Source organism: Mesoplodon mirus (genome assembly GCF_964341445.2).
Source record: "Mesoplodon mirus genome assembly, chromosome: 9".
Classification (NCBI taxonomy): domain Eukaryota; kingdom Metazoa; phylum Chordata; class Mammalia; order Artiodactyla; family Ziphiidae; genus Mesoplodon; species Mesoplodon mirus.
The window spans coordinates 60,927,200-60,948,985 of record NC_138985.1 but is presented as its reverse complement, the minus strand read 5'-3'; the positions used below and the strand labels follow the sequence as shown (position 1 = coordinate 60,948,985).

General features: G+C 37.2%; 1 protein-coding gene across 4 annotated transcripts in view; it reads left to right on the top strand.

Moving 5' to 3' along the window:
* Positions 1-21,786, top strand: part of CDK14 (cyclin dependent kinase 14) — a 597,668-nt gene that overhangs the window by 143,113 nt on the left and 432,769 nt on the right. For all 4 annotated transcript variants that reach the window (XM_082631823.1, XM_082631821.1, XM_082631824.1 and 1 more), the window contains 2 exons: positions 6,734-6,979; positions 21,358-21,452. In XM_082631823.1, coding sequence (XP_082487949.1) covers positions 6,734-6,979; positions 21,358-21,452 — 341 coding nt within the window. The remainder of the gene's footprint in view (positions 1-6,733; positions 6,980-21,357; positions 21,453-21,786) is intronic.

Below are 21,786 nucleotides of genomic sequence, written 5' to 3'. Positions count from 1 at the left end.
TGTAATCTTTACAAATCCACAAGTAAAACAATGCCTTCTCCGAATAGCTGGGATTACAGGATCTGAGTTGTAGACTGTTGGGACCTTGGTTGATTTTTCCAAAGTGATTCATTCAGATCTGAGTCATTGGTTAGCAGTCAAGTTGAATTTTCTATTTAAGGGTTAAATTTCACTTAGTTACTAAAATTTAACTTATTTCCAAAAAATGCATTCCACATTGACTTCACAATAAATTTTCTTTACAATCTGGTGTCTCTCCACTAAATGTATTCTTTGTAACATGTTGCTTAGGCAACATCACATACCCTTTGTTTATTACTGTGTTATATTGACCTGGTCTGTTAGTGGAACATCCGTGTTGCTGTTCTTTCTACACTTGTGCTGTGTAGACCCCCTCTCCACAAGCTTTGAGCAATCATTCCTATTCTTGGTGCAATTCCTACTTTTTCTGGCACTACTTGGCTTACTCACAGTTCTATGTGTGAAAACCAACTATATATCCTCTTATATTCATCCTTCCATATAACTGCCATTTGTCGTTTATATTGACTTTTCTTTCTCAAAATCATAATGAACTCAGGGTCTTTCAATAACTCTCTTGTTCCATTTAACCATAATTTTATTTTCCTTTTGATGCTCAAATATGTAATCACAGTTTGGCCAGTAGGAATCCTTATAGCCAGATTCCTTTGTCCTTCTAGCATTGCCACTGACATTTTTGAAAGGATCCTAGTTTTCTGGTAACAGCTGGGTATTTCACAGCTGTTTTGCGCTTCCTGCCCTGTGAACTGGAATCAGGTTACTTCCAAGGATTCCTCTTTTTTCATAGTGGAGAACTGGAACATAGACCAGAATCTAAGCACTGGGGGTACACATGAAAGTTAGCAGTGGATCAAAGGGCTACTATTGGGTGGTTGAAAAAATCTGCCTCTTTGAGGTTATGGGTTCCTACTGATTTTTTTCCAATTTGACATACATGCTTTTGTCCTCTAGTTTTCTTATATTATGAGATTGTATCTGCACCGACCACAAGCATCTTGTTGTAGGAAGAAATATTCTATTTGGGGAGGGGAAATGTTTATTTAGATTGCTGACAGGTTGATGGAAAGATTCAAATGAAGACCTGGGCACTGGGGAGTAGCACCAGTGTATAATCTGTCTTCTAGAACCCTCTTTCATTGCTAGGACTCTAGTCAGCTCACTCTTCTCTTCACGTACCCTGTGCACTTCAATAATTTTATTCTATAGTATGCCAGAGATTGCAGCTAAGGGGAATGAGTGCCATTCGTACTTCACCTTGTCTGGATCCTTCCCCACACCCAACCCCTCCCTCTTCTCTTCAGGGTCTGACAAGCCCATGAGGTCAGTGAGGCTGCTTCCCCATAGCCTTATGAAGGGCCTGGAGTCTGCTTTCTGTGCTTTCTGCACAACCACATGTGCTTGTGGTTAACAGAGATGGCCAGATCATGTTTAAGTTGTTTGTCCCAAATATTGGAAACTTGAAACTTTTCCAGAACAGTCACTTTGCCCTATGTGGAAAACTCAAGATTAGATGACTTTCCTGGATGAAGATGCCTACATAAAGCAGGCCTGATACTGGTTTTATTCACACAAACCCAAGCGAAGTGGTGACCATAAATTGCGTATAAATTTAATTATGTGGAGAATTTGTTCGTGGGCTTTATAGTGCTGATGGAGTTATGTCGTGCAGAAAGCTCTCAATATATGGTCATTTACTGATAGCAGTCCTAAGAATCATTGCTTATCTATCCTGGATCTGATACAGTGTATCAAATACAGAAAGTGGTATCTGCAACATGTTCCTAAGAACATTCTGCTCAAATATCAGAGTGCTTTTAGCCAGTTTCAGTAAAGTGAGTGTATTACTTTTCAATTGGTGTGTAACACATCACCATGTACTTACTAGCTTATTATCTCACAGTTTCTGTAGTTTAAAAGACTAGGCATGGCATAGCTGGTTTCTCTGCCCTAGGTCTCACTGGACTGAAATCAAGGTGTTGGTCTCACCTGGGGCCCAGGATCCTCTTACAAGCTCACTAGCTGTTGGCAGAACTCATTTTCTTGTGGCTGTAGGACAGTGGTCCTATTTTCCTGCGGGTTGTCAGCCAGTGACTACTCTCAGCCTTTAGAGGCTGCCCCCCATTTCTGTGCCATGTGGCCCCCATAGGAAGGTCACAGCATGAAATGTTGGCTTTCTTCCAGGCTAGCCAGATCACACCTCTGACTTTCTCTTCTGCGGTCAACTAGAGAAAATGCTCTGCTTTTAAAGAACTCACCTGATTAGGTCAGGCCCACCCAGGGTAAATCATCCATTTGCCATATCACATAATAGAATCATGGTGTGATATCTCAACATATTTACTCTCAAAGGGGAGGGGATATTCAAAAGCTGGACATTGGGTGTCATTGTAGAATTCTGCCTATCACAATGAACTTGTAGTTTAAAAATACTTTTATGATAGCATTTTATGAATAGATATGTTTATTATTTTTGTGTCAAAAGTGCTGGGTTTTTTAAAATAAATTTATTTTTATTTTATTTATTTTTGGTTGTGTTCAGTCTTCATTGCTGTGCACAAGCTTTCTCTAGTTGCAGCAAGGGGGGCTACTCTTCATTGCAGTGTGTGCGCTTCGCATTGCAGTGGCTTCTCTCAGTAGTTGTGGCTCTTGGGCTCTAGAGCACAGCCTCAGTAGTTGTGGCACACTGGCTTAGTTGCTCCGCGACATGTGGAATCTTCCCGGACCAGGGCTCAAACCCGTGTCCCTTGCGTTGGCAGGCAGAATCTTAACCACTGAGCCACCAGGGAAGTCTCTGATTGGTTCCTTTGTTTTTTTTTTCCTTTTCTCAGCCATACTTTATAGCTTCTGTGTACAAATATTGCACATATTTTGTCAGATTTATCACTAAATATTTTATATGGTTTGAAGCTGTTGTAAATCGTGTTTTTAAAATTTAAATTTCTGATCGTTGTTAGTATCTGGAAATACAAATGCTTTTTGTATATTGATCTTATATCTTGTACCCTTGATAAGCTTATTAATTCTAGTATTTTTGGGGGGGTAGATTTCATTGGATTTTCAACATAGATGATAATGTCTTCTGTGAATAAAGTTGGTTTTATTTCTTCCTTTCCAATGTAGATTTTTTTTTCTTTTTTCTTGCCTTGTGGCATTGTCTAGAACTTGTAATACAATGTTGAGTCTACATAATGAGAGTCGACATCCTTGATTTGTTCCTGTACTTAGGAGAAAGGCATTCAGTTTAACAGTTACTGTGGGTTTAGAATCCAGGGCGCCTTAGCTGGGTGCCTGTGGCTCAGAGTGTTGTACGAGGTTCCAGTCAAGCAGGAGGCTGGGGCTGTGGTTGCATTGAAGGTTCAACTCTTGTGGTTGTTTGCAGTCCTCAGTCCTTCCATAAATGTGCCTCTCCACAGAGCTGCCTCCTAACATGGTAGTTGGCTTTGGCTTGGGATAGTGATCTAAGAGAAAGGGAATAGGACTGAGAGTGTACCAGCACAGAAAACACAGTTTTTTTATAATCTTTTCTCAGAAGTGATAGCCCATGATTTCTGCTATATTCTGTTTATTGGATATAAGTCAACAAATAGAGCCCAAACTCAAGATCTGTGTACTAAGTAAGAATGTGACTATCTGGAAGTGGCTATCACTGGGAGCCATTTTAGAGATTGCCTGACATTGTATACTAAAATGGTGAATTACACATTTTAGAGTGTTAAGCCAACCTTGCATTCCTGGGATTAATACTACTTTTTCATTATTTATTATCCTTTTTATATATTATTGGATTCAATGTTTTAAAAATTGTCAATAATTTTTGCATCTTTATTCATGAGAGAAATTGATCTGTAGTTTTCTTCTAATGCTTTTGTCTGGTTTTGGTGTTGGAATGATGCTGGCTTCATATAGTGAGTGGGGAAGTATCCCCTTCTCTTCAATATTTTGGAAGCATTTCTGTGGAATTGATGTTATTTTTTCCCTTAAATGTTTGGTTTACTTCACCAGTAATGTTGTCTGGCCCTGACATTTTCTTTGTGATAACATTTTTGGTTACACTTTAAATTTCTTTAATAGACATAGGCCTATTCAACTTATCTATTTCTTCTCAAGTGAGCTTGGGTTGTTTTCATCTTTCAAGGAATTTGCTTCATCTAAGTTGCTGAACTTATTGGCATAAAGTTGTTGATGATATCTGTAGAATCTGTAGTGATGTCATCTCTCTCATATCTGTTATTGGCAATATAAGTTCTTTACCTTTCTGCTCTTATCTGTCTGGCTAAAGGTGTATCCAGTTTTTTTTAATCTTCTCTGAAAACTAGCTTTCAGTTTTATTGATTTTCTTTATTGTTTTTCATTTTCTATTTCATTTATTTCCATAATGATACTTTTTCATCATTTTAATTCTCTGCTTATTTTAGGTTTTAATTTCTCTTCTTTTTCTACTAGTATTTTAAGGTGTAATCTTATTGATTTGAATTTTTTTCCACTGTATGCATTTACCATTATAAGTTTTTCTACAGCTAAAGTACTATTTAAGCTGTATCTGCCATTTTGATATTCTGTTTAACTATTTTCATTTAGTTCAAGATACTTTCTAATTCCCCTTTTGTATTGCTTAGTTTCCAAATATTTGCTGTCTTACTTATCTTTTAAAGTACTTTTTTCCCTCTGGCTCCCTTTTAAGATATTCTCTTTATCACTGGTTTTAAGCAACTTGATTTTGATGTACCTACACGTTATTTTCTTTGTATTTCTTGTGTTTAGGGTTCATTGACTCCTCAGGTTCATGTGTTTATATTTTATAGTTATAATTCAGTTGCCTCAGTGGTGTGGGTGGTTCTGTATCCATATCACATCTATTGCCTCTTGCTTTCACATCTGTGAGAGAAACACGTGAACTCTTGAGTGAAAATTGAGTGAAACACATCAGTGCATCTAATCTTGTGATAAATTGTTAGTTTTTGATCATGACTAGAGGACTCTGCCTTAAGTCTTTTAAAGATATCTTCAGCAATTTTGTGGTATGCTAAAAGGTGTGATGATATCCTTCTTATGTGATTTAATTAAAATTCAACCTATGCTTAGTAGTTGAGACACACTAATAGGACAGAGTTGATGCTTAATATTTAATTAAAAGTTTTTTGTTTGTTCCAAAAACTTGAAAGAGCTTAATTTATTATGCATACTTTCCAACTTCAGTATTTTCAAAAATTATGTTATCAGACATGTTTATTATACAATTCAAACAATATAAGGATATGTAAAAAATAAGTGATCTTACCCTTTATCCGTTCAGTTCTACATATCTGGTGGTATCTTATGTTAACACTTTGGTGTGTTTCCTTCTATACCTTTCTATGTGCTCATACATACACATACAAATATCTATATCTATGTCTGTATGTATATTTGTATCTATATCTATTCATACACATACATTTCTTTCCGATATGGAATCATCTTATACATATTACTCAGACACTTCATATGTTTACTTTAACATAACAAAGTGAATCATGGTGTTTTCTTAGATACTTTCTGTTTTCCTGCCTTCTTAAATAAGGATGTGGAAACTTTTCACAAGAAAAAAAACTTTAAAAGCAATTTCAGAGTTGTGTTTTCTCTAAACAGCATAATAAAGTTATCTTGCTTTACAGGCAAGCTAGAGGCCATAAAATTACTTAAAAAGAAAAAGTCTCCAGAATACAGGGAGAATGAAAGAGTTAGAACGTAAAGTGGAAAACAAGGAGCAAAAGTCAGAGAGACTAAAATAAAATGAGAGAGGGGGGCAGACTATGCAGTAAGAGAATGAATGAAGTTGAGAAGGGAATCAGGGTTTAGTGGAGTAATGTAAACAAAATAAAGTGAGAGAGTGGCATGGACATATATACACTACCAAATGTAAAACCGATAGCTAGTGGGAAGCAGCCGCATAGCACAGGGAGATCAGCTCGGTGCTTTGTGACCACCTAGAGGTGTGGGATTGGGGGGTGGGAGGGAGATGCAAGAGGGAGGAGATATGGGGATATATGTATACGTATAGCTGATTCACTTTGTTATAAAGCAGAAACTAACACACCATTGTAAAGCAATGATACTCCAATAAAGGTGTTAAAAAAGAAAAAAACATTGTTTTCAACTTTTACTATCTTTACCTTTTAGCCTTTTCATATGCTGCATTCTAGTTTGGAGATGAAATCAAGATTGGGATAGATTTTAAACATGTATTCAAGCATTAAAGTGTTGAAGAACATGATGACTTTCTCTAGCCGTGTTAGCTGCTTCCGTGGTGGCCCATCAGTTAAAATGCCCATCTGATTTAGTTCAGCTGGGTTTTTTTTTTTAATTAAGGCGTTATCCAACTTTTAATGATTCAGAAATAATCCCAGTTGCAGTCAGATGGTAAAGTATGTGACAGAGTTCAAGAACCACCTTAGGGCACTAGCAGTATAGACCTTAAGCTTTCTGTTTTAGGGATAGCAATTTTAGTGTCAGCCCTAAGTGAGTATAAGCAGAATGATTATGAGGAGTTTTTCATATTGAGGTTTAAGCTAGTGTAGCTTTTAAACTGCGGCCTTTCGGGGTATTTCCTGGAATCAAAATTGGCATGCTTTCTAGGATAACAAATCAGCATGTTTAGTGATATTAAAGTTTCAGTGGAGAGGTTGAGTTTAATTTCTTTTTTTTTCCCCAGATATGTGTCACAAAGATGTCTACACGGAACTGCCCGGGAATGGACTCAGTGATCAAACCCCTGGACACAATTCCTGAGGATAAAAAAGTCAGGGTTCAGAGGACACAGAGCACTTTTGACCCATTTGAGAAACCAACTAATCAAGTTAAGAGGGTGCATTCTGAGAACAATGCTTGCATTAACTTTAAGGCCTCCTCCACTGGCAAAGAGTCTCCTAAAGTTCGGCGGCACTCCAGCCCCAGCTCGGTAAGTGCAGTCCTCTCACTTAGCAGTGGGTGAACAGAACAAGTATCCCTCTTTTAATAGTGGCATGCTGTGCAGGAAGACAGCAGGTGGCTTTATCAGTACATTATTATGCATTGTCTCCTTAGGTGGTTTAATGTTTTTGGAAGAAAGAACGCAGGCATGCGCAAGTGCCAACTATATACAGACTCTTTATTCATAAGCACCCAGCAAGCAAATGAGAAATGATTCAACTTATTTTGGGAAAGATTATTTTCTTTCTAGTTGTTTCTAGCTAGAGGAATTTATAATTAAAAATCCTTCGGTATTTTGAACACCTGGAGAGGATGTTTGAACTTCACTGTGTTTGTGGGCAGTAAGGGTAGTTTTGAATTTGGCAGATTCACAAAGAATTTCATTTCAGGGTACATGTTAGAATGTGTTCACTTGTCTTACTCCAGTTTGTTCTCATTGTCAATATTCTACAAATTACGAGCTAGACCTTGAAACTGACCTTCTTAAAGAGAAATCCTATTCATCACAGTGAAATTTTCTAAACCCAAACTACTATATCAAAGCAAGTCTTGCCTTTGGACCCAAGGAGGTATAAAGTTCTGAGGTGATTGCTGCTTTTTGACTGTAAAAGTTTTACTGAAACTCATATTTCCAAGACTGGCCTACATTTAACATTGTAAAAAAAAAAAACTTATGATCTTTTGAAATTAAGTAATTTTCAAATTTAACCCACACTTAAAAACTTCTTGACATAGATGGTCTAAGAGTTTAAAGGGTAAGTGAAGAATGCTAAGAGAATTTTGATTCTGTCATCTTGCTAAGAAACATATTCCATTTCACAAATTTTAAATATTAAATTCCATGAGGGCCAAAACAGAGCAAGAGATGTCAGCTGCTAGGAGAATATTGACACTTCAGTTTAATTGAAGTGTATGATACCTCACAAATCTTGTGTCACATTTTTTTGTTAATGAATCGACAATAAATTTGTTAATGCAACATTTGTGAGGAGAATTGATTATCTGGCTTTCCCCAAATTGGCCCCTGTAATCTTGTCTATGATTGCAGGGTAGTATCCATTTAGGTCACAGATACAACACTAACTCCTGGGAGAACTTTTAGATTTAGTATCATTTAGGAGAAATGAAAAGAATCATTGAAGAATAATTAAGCTTCTGTAATGGAAAGAGAATTACATATATTTTACTGTATAGTTATCTTAATATTATATGTCAATCTACATGATATATAGAAATTGGCACTTGAGATATTGCAATGAAGCATACTTATACTAAAAAATTATTCACTGTTTATGTGAAAATCAAATTTAGCTAGTTATCCTGTATTGTATCTGCAATCCTAGTTATTATCCAGTGGTACATTATTTCTTTTGTTACTCACATTGTTCCTGCTTTGGTCACTGGGAGCTCTTTTAGCTTGGCCCTTGTGTCCTTTTGAGATGTCTTCATCCCTTTGTTTTTTGAACACTTTCTTACTTTCTTGTCCTACAAGTTGCTCTTGGCTTACACTGTGTTTTTCCAGCCCCAGACCTAGAATCAGGCATTTCTCCAAAGGTCCCTGTTTCCTTTTATTGAAGAATGTTATTTAGAAACTAAGATTGGGTGCTGGGTGTGCTTGCTGCTACTGGGGGTCATCAAGTCAGTGTGTACATCATAGTATAAATAATACCAGTGAGATTTTGATACTTATTTTTAATACTTATTTTTAATGTTTAATAAGGAGTTAATTAAAATACCTGTCAAAGAAAGCTGAGACTTGTCTGATGCCTTCTGTATTTCTCTCTGTATGTGTTCATTTATTTTTACTTTGTATTTTATACTGGAGTATAGGTGATTAACAATGTTGTGTTAGTGTCAGGTGTGCAGCAGAGTGATTCAGTTATACATATACACGTATCTATTCTTTTTCAAGTCCTTTTCCCATTTAGATTGTCAGATAATATTGAGCAGAGTTCCCTGTGCTATACAGGAGGTCCTTGTTGGTTATCCATTTTAAGTATAGCAGTGTGTACGCTTCGGATAGGAGAGGACTCAGGGAGGGCGGCAGTGGCATAGGTTTAGAAACCCCTCATATAATTCGAGAGAGCAACTAGTGCAGTAAAACCAAACCCAGTGGAGAACATCAACAACAAGTATAGGCGACGAGGTTTCTCCAGGAACCTCAAACTCGGAGCGAGGGGAACAAACCGTGAACAAGTTTAAGAACCATGTGGTATCCGAAAGTGAGAGGGAGGAAGCTCAGGGAAGGCCAGGCGACTCAGATCCAGGAAACCCCAAAATTGCCATCAGGTACATATTGGTGGCTCGTTGGGCCATTCTTAGGACAGCAGCAGCACCTGGGTGGGGACTTTGATGGCACCTGTGAGTTGATGAGTGCACGGAGACCATGGGGTGTCTGCTGGTCTTTCTCCTGTGACTTCTCTAGAACATCAAGCTGAAGCACCTTTTCAGGACAAAGCCCTGCACTGAGTAGAAAGTGCTGGAGTAGACTTCTGCGCAGGGCAGGGTCAGTAGGGCAAAGGGAAAGAGAAAGTCCAGAAAGAAGTGTTGAAGTGAAACAAATGGGGAAAGCTCAATGTGTGTGAGATTGTCTTTTTTTTTTTTTTTTTCACTTCATGAAACAGAGAAAAGAATTTCATTCCATAAAGCTAGAAAAGCTATCTTGGCCATATGCCTCTCAAATTACTGAAAAATTCATTTTACTTAAAAATAACCAATAGAAAAATTATTGGTTGAATCCCATACAAAACTATGAAAAAAAGAGAGAGAGAGTAAGGAGTAGCATAACATCTCTACAGATAATGAAAGCAAGCTAGAGGGGGGCAAAATTATCGTTATTGAAGATTTATGATGATATATCTAGAAAAACCAAAAGAATCACTGGAAATACTACAGTGAGAGAAGTTAGCCAAATTGCAGGTTATAACATTAATATACAAAACCCAATAGATACCATTATAAAAACAAATAAGAATTAGTGTTGAAAACTGGCAAATAAATCAAATAGCTAAGCATTTATTTTCAGTGATTTCTATATGAAATTCACCTCATGGTAATCTAGTCATTGATGAAGGGAAATTTCTCTTTTAGGAGTAATCCCACTAATAAATCAAGAAAGAATAATAGATTTAGGAATCACCATTTGGCAATCCCTGAAGAATTAATGCATCTAGGCAAAGATTATCAATACCTGCTAACATCATCAAAAGAGGGACATCCAGAGGTTATGATGTCCTCATGGGAGTATGCAATAACCACCAACAGAATTAAGCCTGAATCTGAGCAAGCCTCTAGATGTAACTACCTGAGTTACAGAGTACAAAGGAACACATCAAGACAGGATTTTCTCTGCTCTATTCCTATCCCCAAGTATGTTTATCCTACTTTTTGGCTTTAATTTGTATACAGTATTTACAGTCTTAAGATGATGTAAATACTGTTCTTAGTGAGACCACATAGTGTACTATGATTAATTTCCTTTCCTTGCAAAACTTTTTGATTTTCCTAGTTATAATTGCCTCTTCTTTTCATTTGTTCATAATTAATACAATTAATTAATAGAATTTTAATCACAAATTGAGGCCTCAAACTATTTGATAAAACTAGAAAACTCCTCTGAAATAAATCAGAATCAGATAATCTGTCAGTTTTTCTTCCCCCTGAAATTTTCCTTGTGGTTCTCCATTGTCCTAATCCAATCTGGACTGGTTGATCTCCAAATTGCTGTCAGGAGACGTCCCTTCATTCCTCCAAAGTTGATTGACCAATCTAGTTTTTAGGATAGGTAAGCCTAGCTGCAGTTTGTTTCCTGAGATGATCAAGATGGGGCTCAGTGCCTTTTCTGTGCTTCATTTTTGTTCAGTCTCACTGTTCATCCTGGTTTTCATTATGCTTGGTGTCCTAATTCTGAGCCTCTCAAATTCAACCTCTTCAGAGAATAAACCTCTGCTGGGATCAGGGACAGGCAGACACCTGACTGGGAGAGTCTAGGGGAAAGGACCAGTTCCTTAAATCCACTCCAACTAATCATGTTGGTTTTAGCCCCTCCTTAAAGTTCAACTTCCAATTCTTGAGTGTTTCTGGGATTCTGAAGTATGAATTGACTTAGTTCTTACTGGTTTCTACCTTTAGTCATCGTCCTTGTCAGTGACCTCCTGTCCATTTGTTTCCCATCTCAAAATTTTTGTTTGTATCTTGTCTTCAGTCTTCTCCTTATTCATTTTATTTGCCCTTCTGAGTTATAACTTAGTACTGTCATTTTAGTACAGATTGGTAAGGGGGAGAGATAAATACTTGTATTCAAGCCACCATGTTGAACTGGAAATGTCCACTGTTTGTCTCCTATTATATTAACTTCCTTTAGATCCTCTTTCCTGAGAGTTTCTTATTGGGTTTACCCTTTTCTGATCCAATCTGGGATGTCTGTCTTATATATCAGGGCGCTTATATTATTTTGTGTGGAAAGTGCTTTGCTTTCTTTTCATTTTGGGAACTTTTGCTTCTATTCAGTACGCCCTGGAAAAAGGTCTTTGCTCTTTCCTGATCAAGCTGGAAATAGTTTCTTTTCTCTTTTAGCACGATGCTACAGTATTCTGTTTTATCTGAGTCCTTTCTGTCTACTGCCTTTTTGTTTTCTCCCCTATTGCAGTGACGGGGGAGGAGGGGGATTTTATTATACTCTTTTTCATGGAAAGACTATTTTCCTTTCGATTCCTCATTGGGCCGAAAATGGACGTGGTTACCCTTCTTGTGCGACACCATTTTACATCCTGTCCAACAGTGTATGGGTTTGATCATTTCATACTCAATGGCATGAGAGTTTTATGACATAGGTTTTGTTATTTTTAAAGATTTTTTAAAGGCTGATAAGCATCAAAGGAAACCCTTTACCTAAGGACAACCAGGATTAATGTTATATCTTTATTTTATTGTCATTTCTTTGAAAGTATTAGTTATCTTGAATAGGCTCCAAGAGTACAGTTGAGAAGGAAGGAGAAAATGAGTAGCAGTGTGGCAATCCAGCCCCCTATTTTGGTGAGGAACTCAGGATAGTCACTCTTGTTTCTTGGAATACTGTGGTAGAAACTATTGTACAATATCACATCTTCCCAACTGTGTATACATCTCTCTGCTGTTCACATACTGGTCATGTCTATGTGAGGAGTCATGCCTGAAATCAAGGAATCAAGAGTGCCTTGGCCTCAGTGACCAACACAATCATCTGGACTTCCTGATTTTGTCCAGACGGTGGCACTTTAAAATTCAGGCAGAATGTAAAGAATGTGATTTTATTTAAATTGGTATATTTCAAGAGGTGTTTGACAGATCCTATTTGTTTTAGATGATTTTCGAGTGCCTACTCTTCCTGGGCCTAGCCCCTGGGTCATAATTAGCACTGTCACTGACAGGACAGACTTTTGCTCCCCTTTTCCTACCATCTCCTCCAACTCAGCTGTGCCCTTCAACAGCGAGAACTATTGGCCGTGCTGTGGGAGACTGCCTGTCTTGCTGGCCCAATTTAGAAGGGATTTCATTGAGCTGTGCTTCAAGAGACCATATTTTCAGAAATTCAGTTTAGATTAAGGTCCTCTATACATTCTGTAAATTTCTCCAAATTTACCTCTCTTCCTTACCAAAAAAAAAGTCTGCATCCCATGACAGTCAGGCTCAATTTGGAGAGAGAGGAGGATGGTGCAGACTTGAAAATGAGAGGCCCGCTTCAGTCCTCAGATGCTCATCCTTGGGGATCTCATTTTGGCATTGCCTCCTTCTTGTGGGGACTAGCCCCTTGTCAGGTTGTTAGCATGTGTGGTGGTTGGGTCTCTCCCTCTGTCTAGATCTAGATCTATTTTGTAACCAAGTTACCCATCAACTATGAGTTATCTCAGTGTGGCTGTGTCTAAAAGGGTTAGAAATCCAGGATGATAGAGCCTGTTGTGAAGATCAAAGGCAGAAGAAAAATTAGCCAAGGAAGGTTTGACTTCAAAAATCCTTGTTGTTTGATGAGGTTAGATAGTTCTGATTGAATCCTTCCCTCCTTACCCTCACACCCACTCTCACAATTATTAGTATAATGTGATAGAGCAGTGGTTCTTACTTGTGGTTTTCCTATAATTCAGGGGGTCATCAACAATCTTAAGTAAGGGGTTATGTATGAAGGGTAAAGTAAATTTTCAATGAATTCAGTGTAAAACTGTTGACATTCTTATAACCATATCATGGTATCATAATAGTGAACACTGAGGTATACTCATGCAGTTTATAAAAATTGACTAAAAAACCCCATCCTTGTTTCTAGGAATGGGGTTTCAGTGGATGACAGACTTAAGCATGACTTAATATCTCCTCCATTTGGGTGGGAGTTAGGTCTCCATGGAAAGAGTCTGCCAGTGTAGTAGTGGTAAGGAAAATATGTTCTCAATTCCAATCAACTTGGTTTGAATTGTGGCTCTGACATTAGCTGTAGGATCTTAGATGAGTAACTTTATTTCTCCAGTCTTAAATTCTTCATGTTCAAATAGGAACACTAGTAGAACCAACCTTAGGGTGGTGTGATAGGGATTAAACTTAGGTGATGTATTTAAAGTGATAAACTCAAAGCATGGAACACAGTAAACACTTGATATTAGCTGGTTGTTTTTGTTGATTGCACAAACAATGAACTGGAGCACGCCAGGAGCATCTCCTTCAGGACAGGGTGACAAACACCATTCAGCTGGAATATTATCTTGACTTTTTCATTATCCATGCCGATGTTCCCCTCCACTGGTCCAGACAATTGACAGTTCTGTGTACCTTTATTCTGTTAAAAAAATGTATTAACATTATCTCATTAAATTCTACATCTCCATGCAGTTAGTGTCTGTTAATAATTGCTGATTAGCCCTCTGTATTTCCATTTCTGTAAGGTGCTGTGTCAAACCTGCAGTCTAAGTAGGGAAGTGGTAAGCAGAGAATAGTGGCTCCATAAAGCTGTTTCCCATCCATGCATGCACCTGACATCAAAGAACCAAAGATAATGTTAGGGTTGACTACCTATTGGCTTGATCTAGCATCTTTAGTTAAATGTGATGATTTAATAAAGTTGCAAGAAAAAAGAAAGGCAAACCAAAGGCCTGAACTTTAATTATCAAGCAAAATAGGACCTCTCCTTCTGAATTATTCTTAGTCATTTGATTGGAAGGATTTTATTATTGGCCTCTTTAAACACTTGGCATTTAGCTTCCTTATTTATATGCATAATAATTACAGATCTGAACATTTCTGTGTATTTAAAATAGGAGATGAACTTTACAAGAATCTAGCTCTTAAAGCGCAGACTATCTCATAGACATGTCCTGTTCCATAGACCCATTCTTTCATTGACTAGAATAACTTTTAGAGAGGCATTACATGTGTGTGATTCTTCTTATTTTACAGATCTGTAACTTACAGTATATTTCCACAGTGTGTACATATCAGTTTCACAAGGCAAATCACATTGACTCTTTTTCCACTAAATGAGGTAAAATATTAATTTTCTGCCATCACATTGTTAATAGGATGTACTTTAACGATGGCAGTTAATGCCTCCAAATCCGTTCAGTTAGATGCCATTAGCATCTCTTACTTTATTTTTCTAGTGGATAAATGGGATATATTCTAAAAAAGAGTATTATCCTTGTTTTTCTAATTTCCTCAATTCAGTTTCTTCAAGTAGTAATTTTAGTATGGTCTGTGTCTTAAAATGATTACATAACTTATATAAGGCAGTTTACGAAGGGTAAAATATATCACTTTTAGAAAATTATTTTTGCCTTTCCAGGAAGAGAAAACAATAACTTCCTAATGTATTACCAATTTTGTGTGACTGTGTCTTGTCCTTGCTCTAAATACGCATTAGCAGTTTATCTTCTAATGAGACTAAACAGGTGACTTTCTGCTGCTGCTTTTTTCTTTAACTTAGATTGGATTTATTCTTAAAGGAGCACAAAAGCAAACATACAGACTTCTCATTATGATTTTAAATAATTTAAAATGGAACTGTGAACACAATATTTTCCCCATTGAAGATCATTTTATACTGAAGTTTAATATAGGTTTAAAAATTTCTATTTAAAACTTGGGCTCAGGAGGGTGATGGTAAAGTGCGACATTCACAAGCTGTTTCTCGGTGATGAAAAATGCATGAGAACATAACCCACACAGGACTAGTCAGGCTCTTTTGAATGTAGTTTTCCATTGAGTTTTACTTGATTCAACTCAACACATGGTTGGTACTTCACAAGTTTCTTGAAGAAAAGAATAGGTAGTCCAGGGCTTCCCTGGTGGTGCAGTGGTTGAGAGTCCACCTGCGGATGCAGGGGACACGGGTTCGTGCCCCGGTCTGGGAAGGTCCCACATGCCGCAGAGCGGCTGGGCCCGTGAGCCATGGCCGCTGAGCCTGCGCGTCCGGAGCCTGTGCTCCGCAATGGGAGAGGCTGCAACAGTGAGAGGCCCGCGTACTGCAAAAAAAAAAAAAAAAAAAAAGAATAGGTAGTCCATTGTCTATTAATTCCTTCCTACAGTGTCCCTTGTTGTTCCTTTTCTAGCTGCAGTTAAATGTCTACAATCATAATACCTTCAACCTTTCTTCTTTTCTAGTGTGTGCACATTTATTTCAATTTTCTTTTATGTATTGATTTAGCTGCACCCCACGGGTCTTAACATGTCATGTCCTCAGTGCCACTTATTTATTTATGAATTTTCAATTTTGATTTTCTTTTTAACCCATATGGCTAGACTATTTAGTTTTCCTTTTATTCTTAATTTTTAATTTATTGCATTGTGTTCAGAAAAAGTAACTTGAAATGTTTCTTCAGTTTTGACTATTGAGTTTTTTTTGGTGGCCTAATCTATGGCCATTTTTTGTGAATGTTTAATGTGTACTTGAAAAGAATATATATTAATATACGTATTAGGTTAAAATATTAAATCTACTATTCGAGCCCATATATCTCACTAACTGGTCATTTGCTTACTCTGTTGATGTCTGAGTGATGTATGTCTGTCTCCCATTATCACTGTGGATTTGACAATTTCTCATTTTATTGCTACCAACAGTTGTTTCATACACCACAAAACTATGTTGTTTGGCTCATACTACTTTGTGATTATTAAATTTCTTGGTGGATTTTAGTGGGCTATACTAATTTAATCTATTTGCTGTTTTGTAAATTCTGTCTTCTCTGCCATCAGTATTGCTGTAATGCATGATTTTGCAAAAATACTTTTTTTTGCTATATTTTCCCTTTTATTTTCAGATCTACTCTTTTGTCTTAATTTTTTTGTCTCTTCTCAATAGCACATTGCTAGATTTTCTTTGTCTTTCCAATCTGAGAACTTTATATTAATAGAGAAATTTTAAAATTTATATTTATTGTAAGCATTGATATATTTGGACTTAACTTCCTTATTTTATGATTTTCTACTTTATATGCTTGCTTACTGAGTATGCCCCTTCTCTAAGTCTCCCATTCCTTACCCTCTTCCCCCTTCTTCCTTGCACTTTTCTCTTCCATTCTTTCCCTCCTTAATTGTTTGGGATTTGTACATCATATTTATTCTAGTAATTACCTTTTAAGTGTTAAGAAATACACTAAAATTTATGCATGTGGAGTTAATCAGTATCTGCAGTCTGTCCTTAACAATCCAATAAATCCCAACATGCTTTTATTCTCTTTTTCTACTGTTATTTGCCTTCCTGCACTTCACCCATCACTCCAACTACATCTTATACTGAGATAAAATGGAATTTTATATCTATTTTTTTTCCTGTAGGTGGTACAATTGCAACGTTTCCATCCCAAATGAGGAACTATCTTGAGTATTAGTGATCCAAAACCATTTTCCCTTTTCATTTTAAAAGTATTGCTTAGTTGTTTTTTTTTCAGCCATTGTTGTGTATAAAAATATTATGCTTGTTGAATAATTTTTCTGTTTAGATGTAACCTCTCCCTAGAGCTTTCTGGGAAAATTCTATTCAAACATTGAACTTTTTCAGCTATGTACATTCTTTTAGTCACTGCCCATACATGTTTTATTTCGCTGATGAAATATTTAATCTCTAAATCTCTGTTTCTTTTCAAAGGATGTAATATCTTCTTAAATCTCTCTTAAGATACTGGTTATTTTTATTCAAAGTTATTATTACTTTTGCAGTGTCAACTTTCTTACCAGGGTTTAACTTATTTGCCCATTGAAATTTTAAAAAAATTAATTAATTTATTTGTTTATTTTGGCTGCTTTGGGTCTTCATTGCTGCATGCTGGCTTTTTCTAGTTGCAGCGAGCGGGAGCTGCTCTTAGTTGCTGTGTGCAGTCTTCTCATTGTGGTGGCTTCTCTTGTTGCGGAGCATGGGCTCTAGTCACACAGGCTTCAGTAGTTGTGGCTCGCGGGCTCTAGAGCACATGCTCAGTTGTTGTGGCTCACGAGCTTAGTTGCTCTGCAGCATGTGGGGTCTTCCCAGACCAGGGCTCAAACTTGTGTCCCCTGCATTGATAGGCAGATTCTTAACGACTGCGCCACCAGGGAAGTCCCTGAATTTTTTTTTTAATGGAGTATGGTTGCTTTACAATGTTGTGTTAGCCTCCACTGCACAACAAAATGAATCAGCCATACACATAAAGATATCCCTTCCCTTTTCGACTTCCCTCCCATTTAGGTTACTTACCACAGTGTGCTATGTGAGTTCCCTGTGCTATACAGCATGTTTCCGTCAGTTGTCCATTTTATACATAGTGTCAATAATGTATATGTGTCAATCCCAGTCTCCCAATGCCTCCCACCCCACCCTTTTCCCCCTTGGTATCCATATATTTGTTCTCTACGTCTCTTCTCAGTCTCTTTGCTTTGCAACTTAGATCATCTATACCATTTTTCTACATTCCACATATACGCGTTATTATATAATACTTGCTTTTCTCTTTCTGACTTACTTCACTCTGTATGACACGCTCTAGGTCCATCCACGTCTCACAAATGACCCAATTTCATGGCCTTTGTTTTTTAGAGTTAGGATATACTTGATATCTTTATTTATTTATTTTTTACAGATCTTTATTGGAGTATAATTACTTTATAATGGTGTGTTAGTTTCTGCTTTATAACAAAGTGAATCAGCTATACATGTATATATATATATATATATATATATATATATATCCCCATATCTCCTCCCTCTTGTGTCTCCCTCCCACCCTCCCTATCCCACCCCTCTAGGTGGACACAAAGCACAGAGCTGATCTCCCTGTGCTATGCGGCTGCTTCCCACTAGCTATCAAGTTTACATTTGGTAGTGTATATATGTCCATGCCACTCTCTCACTTCGTCCCAGCTTACACTTCCGCCTCCCCGTGTCCTCAAGTCCATTCTCTAAGTCTGCATCTTTATTTCTGTCCTGCCCCTAGGTTCTTCAGAACCATTTTCTTTTTTTTTTTTTAGATTCCATATATATGTGTTAGCATACGGTAGTTGTTTTTCTCTTTCTGACTTACTTCACTGTGTATGACAGTCTCCAGGTCCATCTACCTCACTACAAATAACTCAATTTTGTTTCTTTTTATGGCTGAGTAATATTCCATTGTATATATGTGGTACATCTTCTTTATCCATTCATCTGTCAGTGGGCACTTAGGTTGCTTCCATGTCTTGGCTATTGTAAACAGAGCAGCAAAGAACATTATGGCACATGACTCTTTTTGAATTACGGTTTTCTTAGAGTATATGCCCAGTAGTGGGCTTGGTCAAAAAAGGAGGTTGGTCAAAAAAGATGTTGCTGTGGTTTATGTCAAAAAGTGTTTTGCCTACGTTTTCCTCTAAGAGTTTTGTAGTGTCTGGGCTTACATTTAGGTCTGTAATCAATTTTGAGTTTATTTTTGTGTATGGTGTTAGGGAGTGTTCTAATTTCATTCTTTTACATGTAGCTGTCCAGTTTTCCCAGAACCACTCATTGAAGATGCTGTCTTTTTCTCCATTGTATATTTTTGCCTCTTTTGCCATAGATAGGTGCGAGGGTTTACCTCTTTGCCATTGAATTTTATACTTTTCTTTCAAGCTGTTGGTGTTCCTGAAATGATTTGTGATTTTTGGTTGTGTACTCATTTTTGTATTTTAAAATTGCTGTCATCTTATTCTGTTTTCTGTAAATTGTCTCTAGTGATTGTGTGAGAGAGGCAGGGATTGTAGTTTGGGGATGGGAGATGTCATCCTTTCTCTGGGTATTGGCTACTTCAGTCCTTGCTCTGCCCTTCTAGCCTGAATACCCACATTCTCTGCTGTCTCCTCTTCACATGTTCCTGCAGTTTGCTTGGGAGGACATCATGTCTTCCCCTGTGTTGATAAGTCTCATATTTACCTAGAGACTCCTGCTTCTTTTATCTGTATTAGTCTTCCTCTACATGTTAGGGCTTTAAATTCCCCCATTCTTTTCTCTGAAGTTTTCATTCTGATTACTTTTTATCTTTTAGAATTCCTCTAAATATCTGGTTAGATATTGACACTCTTTTTTGTTTCACATTCCTATTCCTAATTTATTATTATTATTTATTTTTTATTTTTTATTTTATTTTTTTGCAGTATGCGGGCCTCTCACTGTTGTGGCCCCTCCCGCCGCGGAGCACAGGCTCCGGACGCGCAGGCCCAGCGGCCACGGCCCACGGACCCAGCCGCTCCGCGGCATGTGGGATCCTCCCGGACTGGGGCACGAACCCGCGTCCCCTGCATCGGCAGGCGGACTCCCAACCACTGCGCCACCAGGGAAGCCCCTAATTTATTATTTTTGAAAAATATCTTTTCATTCACTATGTGGCATGTTGGGGGGAAGGAGGTAAGCAGCATCGCTCAGTTTGCCAAATAGAATCCTTATAAACCATGGGAGTCAGATTCATTGTGAGTATGTTGTGTTTTTTCATAAGTGGTATAAGAGCTCAGGGTCAAGAATAGTGTACTATAAACTTTCTGCAAGAAGTTCTTTCCTTAAGTTTCTAAAATTGGTTTCTCACGGAGTACCACAAGCATTAGTAACTTTTTATAAATATAGTTATAACTGTGATTACATAATCCTTTAAAAATGTTAATTCCTTATATAATTATCATTTTTAATATGTTTTGATATTATCTTTTTATAGTGACATTAAAATAATAGGCAATTTGTCCTCAGTGGAGGACAACACTCCCTTTTTCTTGCTGGTGAATGTTGGGGTGGGAGTTGAGCACAGCAAGAGTGAGGAGACCACTCACTCTTAGCACTTCTGTGGTCATGATGGAGTGTGCAGTTTCTTAAGGAAGAGTGATTTTGTTGCAGCTAAACCTTAAGGATTGGTGTATGTAGACATAATAGAGTTTCTTTTGTATCAATTAGTGTTATCTGAATATTTTGATTATTTATTTGCATTACTGCTAAAAGGTAACAGAGGAGTAACTTTGTATGACTGAATTTTATACAGTCATGATTTACGACAGGGGTCAGGTAAATATTTTCAGCTTTGTTGGCTATATGATCTCTGTTGCAGTATAATTTTGTTGTAGCTTGAAAGTCATAAGACAATATGTAAGTGAATGAGTGTGACTATGTTCCAATAAACTTCAGGACACTAAAACTTGTTTTTCATATAATTTTCACATGCTGTGAAATTTTATTCTTTTTTAGATAACCCCCCATTAAAAAAAATATAAAAACCTTTCTAAGTTTATGGGATATATGGAAATTGGTGGTGGGCTGGTTTCCAGCCCCTAATTTAGACTGTATAATAACATGGAAAATACTTACAATATATTGAGTTAAGAAAAAGCAGGTTACAAAACACTATCTATAGTGTAGTCCCATTTATGTTAAAAAGCAATCATCAGTATACAGATAGCACTAGAAGAAGAGCTATCAAAATATCAACTGTGGGGCTTCCCTGGTGGCGCAGTGGTTGAGAGTCCGCCTGCCGATGCAGGGGACATGGGTTTGTGCCCCGGTCCGGGAGGATCCCACATGCTGCGGAGGGGCTGGGCCCGTGAGCCATGGCCACTGAGCCTGCGTGTCCAGAGCTTGTGCTCCGCAACAGGACAGGCCACAACAGTGAGAGGCCCGTGTACCGCAAAAAAAAAAAAAAAAAAAAAAATTTGTGGCTCTCTGTTGGTGATTAGATTATGGGTAAATTTAGACTTCTACACTGTGTTCATTTGCATTTTCTGAGTTTTGTACCCTGAATATTTATTATGTTGTTTTTAAAAATAAACATTCTTGTATCAGAAAAAAGTTATTTAAAAACTGACAGAATCTACATTTTCAGCAAAATTGGGTTATTCATTGTTAATTAGCCTGATACAATCTGTTTTGTTTACCCTCTGCTTCATTTTTAGCCAACAAGTCCCAAATTTGGAAAAGCTGACTCATATGAAAAACTGGAAAAACTAGGAGAAGGATCTTATGCTACAGTATACAAAGGGAAAAGCAAGTAAGTTCATTAATTTTTGAATATTTCACATGTAAAATATACCTGTTCTCTTAGTATTAAGTAACAGTATATTTAAATAATTTTTATTTAATACACAATAGATTTTCCTCCCTCGGGTTTTTTGTTGTTATTGTCATTGTTTTAACAATTGTAAAAGTCAGTAGAATTGCTTTTCTCCGTGAGCAAACAGTTTTGCAGACCTGTCCAGTTTATCTTTTCCGTCTTTCCTCTCTTCCAACTTTGTTTTCTCTTTCTCTCATTGGAACCCTCAAATGAGAATTCATTTCCAGGTGAATGATGTGATTAATTTCTCGTGGAGTTTTAGCATTTGCTT